This window comes from Chenopodium album, chromosome 17 (genome assembly GCF_948465745.1).
Source record: "Chenopodium album chromosome 17, dcCheAlbu1.1, whole genome shotgun sequence".
Lineage (NCBI taxonomy): Eukaryota > Viridiplantae > Streptophyta > Magnoliopsida > Caryophyllales > Amaranthaceae > Chenopodium > Chenopodium album.
In genome coordinates this window covers 45,876,189-45,885,580 of record NC_137850.1, presented here as the reverse complement: position 1 = coordinate 45,885,580, position 9,392 = coordinate 45,876,189, and the positions used below count along the sequence as shown (strand labels likewise).

At 32.9% G+C, this 9,392-nt stretch overlaps 1 protein-coding gene across 1 annotated transcript; it reads left to right on the top strand.

Annotated features, from left to right (window-relative positions):
* The first annotated feature begins 438 nt into the window (after positions 1 to 438).
* Positions 439 to 5,154, top strand: LOC145589905 (uncharacterized). The gene is made up of 6 exons (XM_081646611.1): positions 439 to 772; positions 1,628 to 1,833; positions 2,953 to 3,244; positions 3,534 to 3,641; positions 4,203 to 4,447; positions 4,705 to 5,154. The coding sequence occupies exons 1-6, from the start codon at positions 542 to 544 to the stop codon at positions 4,811 to 4,813; spliced, it is 1,191 nt and encodes a 396-aa protein (XP_081502737.1). The 5' UTR covers positions 439 to 541; the 3' UTR covers positions 4,814 to 5,154.
* Positions 5,155 to 9,392: the final 4,238 nt, after the last annotated feature.

Sequence of the window (9,392 nt, the reverse complement as noted above, 5' to 3'; positions counted from 1 at the left end):
TTTGAGAGATTTTGGTAGTTTAGGAGAGAGAATGTGGAGTGAAAATGAGAAAAGTGGGTAAAATTTTGAGGAGAGAGAAAATGTAGTAGTTTTACTTTTTTTTTATTCAATATGATAGTATTTACTGTACATGGAAAGGAAGGGAAGGGGGGTGTAGGTATTACTACCTACAGGGGGGTGTAGGTAATAACAATTACTAATGTCACTTGTGAGTTGTGAACTCTTTCTTAGTTTCTCTCAAGTAATTGGGCTCTAAAGTTTAAAAATCAATTGGACCTCTAATCAAGAAAAAAAAAACCAAACAACCCATTGGGCCAAACATAATTAAAACAAGCAATTCAACCCAAAATAATCGTCCATATCCAGTCAGCAAATAAAAGACGTACGGAGTAATAAAATTGTCTTTTATTTAAATCTATCACTTGAACAATGCTGTACCTCAAATTTTAACAGCTAACATTACAACTCAGCCAAAGAGGAGAGAGAAAGTTGAGTTGGAAGGAAGAAAGAAGACGACGGTTGAGATTTTGTGTTCATTTTAATGGCAACCTTCGCTTCTTCTCCCGCCACTTTCTCTCTCCTCCCTTCAACGTCGCCGTCTTCACAACCACCGTCTCGTCTCTCTCTTCCTTTCTCTCTCCTCAAACTCACCACTTCTTCTTCCGTAGTTTCTAGAAGATGTCGGAGATTCGTTGTTGTTGCTGCTGCTTCGTCTTCTCCGTTTTCGTCGTCGTTCGAGGAGTTTGATTCTGGTGATAGTGCTAGGTCTAAGGTTAGATTAATCTGATTTTGATTTTATTTTTTATCTGTTTTTGTTTGTATTTTGTTTGCTTTGGTTGATTGATTGATTGTTGAGAATTTTGGAGCTTGATTAATTGTTGAGTTGTGATTGATGGAATACTTAGGGTTCTGATTTTAGTTTTGGATTGGTAATTTTTTCTATGAATTGTGAGATATAAAACGGTTAGGTGTTTTCGGTTAGGAATTTGTTTGTTTTGATTGATTGTTGAGAATTTTGGAGCTTGATTAGTTATCGAATTCGTGATTGCTGGAATACTTAGGGTTATGATTATAGTTTTGAATTGGTAATTGTGTTTATGAATTGTGAGGTATAATAATTTTAGGTGATTTTTGTTAGAATTTGTTTGTTTTGATTGATTATTGAGAATTTTGGACCTTAATTAGTTAATTAATTGTTGAATTCGTGATTGCTCGAATACTTAGGATGCTTATTTTTGTTTAGGATTGGTAATTGTGTTTATGAATGGTGAGATGTAAGGATTCATGCTAGGAATTTGTCCTTTGATTGAATTATCAGATATCTGGAATTTTTTAGGGTAAATTTTGATTTTGATTTCAAAAGATAGTGATATGCAATATAGGAAATTAAATAAGTAAAGCTTGTGAATTAATTAAAAAAAAAAAAAACAAAAAACAATATAGATGTTTGATAAATGTACTACCTAAGTCTGCTCCTGGATTGAGCTGTATGTGTCATCAAGAAGCTAATTGAATTTCAGTATATTAGCTTATTGTTTTGATTTTGTGAAGAAAAAGATGTGTAATTAAGAATAAATAAATTGATGCTCAGTGTCCACTTTCTGACTTTCATATGCTGATCTTTCAGTCTCCAAAACTCTTGGATCTGATCCAAGACATCGAACCACTAGATATCAGCCTCATCCAGAAAGATGTTCCTCCTACTACCATTGATGCTATGAAAAGGACTATTTCAGGCATGCTAGGATTGCTTCCTTCGAATCAATTTCAAATTCTTGTTGAGGCTTTGTGGGAACCTCTCTCCAGATTGCTGGTATCTTCAATGATGACTGGGTATGTCTGAATTTGCTGTATTATAGAAACTTTTACCATTTACTGAGTATTGCAATACGAAGTATATAAATGTGAACTATTCTAGTTATTGTTTTCCGCTGTAAATTAAGTCTAATGACAGTTGAAAAATATAGTGGTACCTGGCGTTAATTTGAAATCGGCTTCCATTATTAGAATATTGAAAGCCTTCTCGCTTAAATTCTGCTTTCAGATGTGCCATTTTTATTTTGGAGGAATTCCCAAGTTATGGATCTAGATATACATTATCATCAGATGTATATGACTAGACTCGAATCCTCTTAAAAACCCTTTAGAATGACCCTAGGTTGTGAGTCTTTTGATTTAAGATAATGTTACTCATAATTACTGATATGGTGTGGCTATTACCTTCTTAAAAGAGTTAAAACTAGTAGCGCTTCGTTTAACTGGTGCTTCATTCTTAAGTCCTGCATCTACTTGAAATACAAGGCCTGCTCTCATAGAGTCATTAGCTGTTGCTAAGCAATTTACTGTCTTCTTCCTCTGTTACTTGTTTTATTGTAGATTTTGCCTTTCTCTTAATCTCTGCATTTCTGCACCAGCTGTTCAGCTGTTGTACTGTCCCACTGCCCGATGAGTGCCATGTCACTTTAGCAAATTGTTAGGCGTAGTAGAAAAAGGAAGCCAGCAAATTTCAATCTCTGGACTCAGAGTATCAATGTTTTTATTATTGGTGATATTTGTGTTTGCTCTGCTTCTCCCATTCTCTGAGCTATTTTTTATTCATGGTGATATAAAATAGTTCATAGTGGAGAGCTTTCATGGAATATATCGCTTAAATGTTGGGTGTTAGAACTCTATGATTTGTAAGGATAAAATAATTGAGTAGAGTAAATAGCTCTCTACATTATGGTTATTGATTTGTATGTTTGTAATGGTTTTGGGCCTTTTGGCTGTGATTGTTGCGCTTTCATGTGTGTCATAGTTGTTGCTTGTGTCTACGAGCAAAGAATTCTGTTCTTATGACACTTCCAAAAGATGTTTTTATCTTGATATGCTGGAGAGCATGGCTGTTATGACATTTAAATTCTTGTTTTAAATTGTATGCTAAATTCCCCAACTTTTGTTTATTTGTTGCAGATATACTTTAAGAAATGCTGAGTATAGGCTTTGTTTGGAGAAAAACCTTGATATTCATGATGAAAATAATGAGAGTCAAATATCAGAGGCCCTCAATCTTGGTTTGCAGGAACTATTACTTGACAGTGTTAGAAGAGTCCAAGTTGCTGATGAAAGTGTGGTTTCTTCTAGTGGTGAGGAAATTGCTGAAAATCCATCTGAAGATTTCAGTAGCGAAGACATTGGTGAAATAACTCCTGAAATTCAGTCCTACATTCGTCACTTGCGTTCTCGGTTATCTGCTACTAAGAAGGTATTTATTTTGTTACATTGACGAAATAGCTTCTCAGTCTGCCATTTGAAGCTTACGTGTAATGTGCTTTTCTTCAATACTTGCCTCACCCAGAAAATTTCTTTAGTAAATTAATACCATCAATAGAGGTCAAAGTAGTGTTTAAAATATTTCAAAATTATGAGCAAGATTATTATGAAATATTGAAATGTTTATGTTATTTACTCAATCTTGGTTGAGAAAATGCTGATTACTTGTTGATGAATGGTAAGACACTTTCTCATAATCTTACTTGATATTGATTAAAAAGGAGCTGAGAGAAGTCAAGAGGAAGAATGCTGCTCTTCAGATGCAACAATTTGTGGGAGAGGAAAAGAATGAGTTGTTGGATTACCTGCGCTCATTGCAACCTGAGAAGGTTAGAAAATAATCTCTGCTTCTTTAACGTAATTTGCACTAGTCATTCTTTGCTATGGCTATGATCAATATGACTCTTGCTATTACATTGTGATTTGTGATGATTTTTTCCTATATATATGCATTATATCAAGAATGCAACTTGACCATATTACTTTGACCATATGAGAAGGGGAGGGGGTTCGATGGGTTTGTTGAGAGACTTTAGACATACGTCTATCCACATCCAGACTTTACCAAAATTGAACCAGTTAAATATAAAGACTAGAATCACGTGAATTTTGTGGATTGCAGAGCAAACTGGGAAAGTTAGATTCGGAGAGTACCAGTCCATTTTTAGATCAGATTCGGACTGGATTTGCCACGTTTCACATTTTCTTTGAGACCAAATCATAACAGGTTGATATATAGAAATTGAGATTTAGGATGGCTTGGTGAGATAGAACTTCTATGAAATATAACATGTGGTACAATTGATTTTACCCTTGCTATAAATGTTATTGTTGATCAACATGCTTACACTAAACTTTCCTTCTCATGACCATTTGACTCGTTGGTATAGGTGGCAGAGTTGTCAGAACCAACCTCTGCTGAAGTCAAAGAAACAATTCGTTCTGTTGTCCATGGTCTCCTTGCAACATTATCTCCAAAGATGCACTCAAAGGCCCCTCCTCTGTCAGAGAAGAATGCTGCTGGAGCTTTAAATGTTGAAAACGAAGACTGTGCGGAACTTATTGAAAACACTTCGCTTAATTTTCAGCCCATAATTTCACTGACCAGAGATTATCTTGCACGTCTTATATTCTGGTTAGTCTTCTGAGCTCATCTTCTCTCTTGCCTTCCGACCTTTTTGCTTTTATTGTGTGTGTGTGTGTGTGTGTGTTAGAGAGAGAGAGAGAGAGAGAGAGAGAGAGAGAGAGAGAGAGAGAGTGCTTTTCAGTCTTGGAGTTAGGTTTCTCATTTGTAGAGATTGGTATCATCCTATTATGCTAGAGTGCTAGTAGCACCTTGCGTGTACAGAAGATGGTTAATAGATGCTTCATTTGTTTATTTTGTTTGTTAAGGTGCATGCTGTTGGGACACTACGTTAGAGGTCTTGAATACCGAACACAACTGACGGAACTACTTTCACTTTCACCAAACAATGAAGATGATCGCCTTGATAGGGAGTAAATTGCCTGAAAGCCTGAAAGGTCTTTCTATTATTGCTGTCAGTCATCCCAATGACGATGAGGGAGAGCATGCCTTGAAATGCACTGTCTATATGTATTTCGGAAAATGTACGGTGTGCAAAAAGGCACAATTACTGTTTCCTCAATGAGGGTTGTATCTTGTTTATAAGTATATCATGTAGTTGCTAATGTTCCTCTTCGTTTGGCTTCTCTCGAGGCAAGTATTATTATGAATACCAGCTTCACAACCATCGGCAGGCAGTGTTTTACACTTAATGAGAAATTTTGTACTGAAGATTATACCGGTAATGTAGCAGCTCACTGCTTGCACTTGTGATTTAATTGATGACTACAGGTAGTTTTGCGTCATTAATTTGCTATATGTACTGTGCTGCTCAAGTAGCAGACCTTAATGTCTTAGAAGGCTTAGCAAGCAACAAAATTTGTGAACATGAGGACTGAGGTGGCATCTGAGTTCCGACTCTTCCGAGGTTAGCTGCCATTGTCATGAAATGTTGCACCTCCTTCCCTAATAAGCACCCAATTTCAATGAATATTGTGTTTTCTTATTCTGTATCTTCGGGTTAATTTTCTTGACATACCTCTTTATATTCAGATTAATCTAAGCATAAGCTTTTATTTTAAAGTCATGAATGCTTGTGAAATATAAATCCAAAACTTTGAAAAATGTTATGCTTATTAGTTTTGTAAAATTTTAAAATACTCCCTTGCTGCATGGACTGCAGAGAATGAGCTTCCAGGAATCGTATATTGCTGTATGAACTAGAGAACAAATTCAGATCGTTTTTAGTCGACACGTTTAAATTGGCATAGAATTTAGACAATTTTTTTTTTTTTTTTTTGACAAAACAATTTTTTTTTTTGAAGGAAAGATAAAGATATTATTATTAAATTAAGTCAAGTCTGTTTTTAATTGACATGTTTAAACCTACGTAAAATATAGACAATTAAATTGACTTAATTTTTATACTAGTTTGTGTCCAACGAAGAAATTTAAAACTAATTACGGACTATTGTTACCCTGCTCAAAAATAATTCTTAAACAAATTACTCGTATACTCTTATTTTCACACTATTCAATTATTATATCTACCATATTACAGTAATAAATTTCTTGCATAAAAAGCAAATTATGCATTAAATTATTTTGGATTTTAAGGCTAGAATTCAATTTGTAATTTTGGGATGTTAAGATATTCTACTTGCTAGTTAGGAAAGAAATAATGTTTCTTAGCGTATCAGACTTGATTGTATTGATCTCTATTTCCCTAAATAAGTTGTTCAATTCATATAATGCAAATAAGCAATTTTAGTAAAAATCATATTGTATCTTTATGTTTGGGACAGTAATCAGTCTCCCATATATTTCCAACAACAATCTACTAATCATTAATAAAAATACAATTCTTGCAATATATATATATATATATATATATATATATATATATATATATATATATATATATATATATATATATATATATATATATATATATATATATATATAAATAATGGCTAGTTGATTCAAACAACTGATAAAAAAAAACATACTAATTGCATGCAAATGGTCACAAACACAAGTACACAACGGGGACTACATGATCTAGGTTATTTAAAGTTGAATGTATAGCTAAAATTAAGATTGTAAATTGTTTGGTTTAAAAAAATTGTTTTTGTATCCCTTAGGGTTTACATAATTACGTACATATAATTATTACACGAAGTTTCCAATATTATACGGAGTACTTTGGAAATTTACGGCAAAATCACAAATAGATCGATGTACGTAATTAATGTCTATTTACTCTTTATTCATTAATCCAGACCTTATAGCTACTTTTATTTTCCTTTTTTATTTTATCGTATTGAGGACGAAAAATGCCAAATCATGCATTAACAGCAATACCAATATAAGATTATTTTATCCACAATTTTTGCTACGAGTAAAAGGTTTATAGTCACTTAGCTTCTTCCTTCAAAAAAAAAAAAGTCACTTAGCTTCTCAATATAATTTGACATGGTTAGCTCAAGACTTATTTTACAGAGTAGTTATTTATCTTCGTTTTACGAGTATTTCTTTTTCAAATAGTCTTTGAGAATACACGTAACACATTTTTGGTTATAACATTTTAATTCTGATCATTTGCGGAATAAATGGCAGGCTAAGCTCATGAGTTAGACCCCGTTCACTTCACCTTATTTTTGCTGAACTTAAATTATTTTTATTGAACTGAAATTATTTTTGCTGAACTAAAATTATTTTTACTGATTTTCTATTATATTTCTTCTTTGTAGTTACCAAACTTATTTTTATTGAACTAAACTTATTTTTACTGAATTGAACTTATTTTTACTGAACTGAACTTATTTTTACTGAATTGAAATTATTTTTACTCAATATTATTTTTTTTAAGGTGGAGTGAACAGTGCCTTATAATGAAAACGCCCGTTTCTTCTTTATCCACTAATCACATATATAAGGGATAATTCACACTTTAAATGATGCTCTCCTCGATTTTGGCGATTTTGTCCAAATATGCTTTACAAGAAGATATTGTAGATGGATTCAATTCGCAACGACTTCGTGTTAATTAATTTTTGAAGGCCTTGTACAGTTGCACCCCTTGACATTATTAGTGATTTGTATATAAAAATAGAATTATTTTTTCATAATGAGTACCATTAATTGGATGATTGGTTTAACATATGAAGTGTTATTTGTTTCCTCTAGGAGGCTAGGATACTTGTTTACCAATTAATTTCCAATACTAGCCTACAAACTATATCAAGCTATTTGGTTGATCATGGTAAGTCTAAAGTTCTATCGGGCCAATGACTTCTCATGCTTTCACTTTATGGAAATTTTTACTTTCTATGTTTTGTTATTTCATTTAATTTAATGATCTATTACGTACAAGGCCAACATTATTAATTAATTATAAAATTACTATATAGAAAATGGATTAGCGAATCAATAAAATCCCCTATCCAAAAAAGTTTAGTTAATTACATCTATCGTTTAAGATTATGTGTAACTGTGTAAGTCCACGTGCTAATATATGTAACCGTTACCGACTAACCGTTTTTAAACTCAATAGATATAGATCAGGTGTAATCTCAACAAAAACAATTTAAATAAATATATTTTCTATATAACCTACAAATATATTATTAATAGAATTCAAAAAAAAAATTAATAATTTAATGAAGTGATTAGATAAATATAAACACCATAACAAATCAAAGTGGTTAAATATATAGTACAAACAAAAGGCATAATAATTAATAATAATAATAATAAAAGATAGGTGTATAAAACAAATCAATTTGTTATCAAATACTAGTAGGAAACAATCATCAACAAATAATCAACCAATACATGTCAAAATAATAACCATATTATTCGTATATAAAGGTTCTAGTAAATCTTTTTTGTTATCTTTTTCAACAAAAAACAATCTTTTTTAACCCCCTTGATATTCGATCTTCCTAAAACCCTAATCACTCGATCTTTTTTAAACCCTTTATAAATATTTCTCTCCCTACTTTTTTTCCTTCTATTTCTCTCTCTAACAATCAATCTTTTTCTTTGAGTTTTCTCCCTCAATCAATGGACCGTCAATTGCGTCCTTCTTTTTCTTCCAACCCTTCGTCTTCCTCTTCTCCTTTACAAGATCAATTCTCTCGGCTTTCGCTATCAGGTTCCGATTCAGCTTCGCAATTCCCGAACCTCCCTCGCCCTAACAACAATGATTCTTATTATCATGATCTCGAACAACAGTTGAATAGAATGCGAGAACTTATTATGGCTGCTGCAAATCAAGAAGTCGTCACTAATCCATACTACCCGAACCTCATCAACAACACTGTCCCCGGTTCTTTGTCAGGTTCGGGTTCGGGTTCAGGTTCGGGTTTAGGTTCTGGTTACGTTCCTCCTTTTGATTATTTCGCAATGCTGCCTCGAAACGAGATTCAGCCCGTCCTTGGTAACAATTATAGTAATAGCAATAATAATCATTACTATAATCCTGATTTTCTGACGCTTCTTTTGTACAACACTTTCCAACAAAATCTCAGTAATAATACTACTACTACTTATCATCATCGTCGTAACAATGTTAATTACAACAATAATTATTATCCAAGGAGGAACACGACAACGACAGCAACAACGATAGCAATCCCTCGAACACGAGGGCTTGTTGGTGGTGTAACCCCGTCGATGATATCGTGGGAAGAGATCAAGGGAAAAGTTCTGAAATACGCGATTGAAAAAGAATATAGTCTCATGATGATTAATAAGTTCGAGTTAGGGCATATGGAAGGGCTAAAGATGGTTATTTCCGAGATTAAGGAGGGTTTATCTTTAATCTTGATGAATTCTTGTGGTAATGAATTCTTTCATAAGCTGTTGGATATACTTGATCATCAAGACATCGTCGATATCTTAAAGGCTCTTGTTGCTAATCAACATGATTTTCTTCGCGTTTGCCTTGATAATGTTGGGTAAGTTCGTATGTGTATAATTTTTTTTTAATATTTTTTTTTTTTACAAGATT

Bases quoted from the DNA above. Each gene is read 5' to 3' on its own strand.
- LOC145589905 (XM_081646611.1), top strand. From the start codon at position 542: ATGGCAACCTTCGCTTCTTCTCCCGCCACTTTCTCTCTCCTCCCTTCA. The intron at 773-1,627 runs GTTAGATTAATC...CTGATCTTTCAG, and splicing joins GTGATAGTGCTAGGTCTAAG to TCTCCAAAACTCTTGGATCT. The intron at 1,834-2,952 runs GTATGTCTGAAT...TATTTGTTGCAG, and splicing joins GTATCTTCAATGATGACTGG to ATATACTTTAAGAAATGCTG.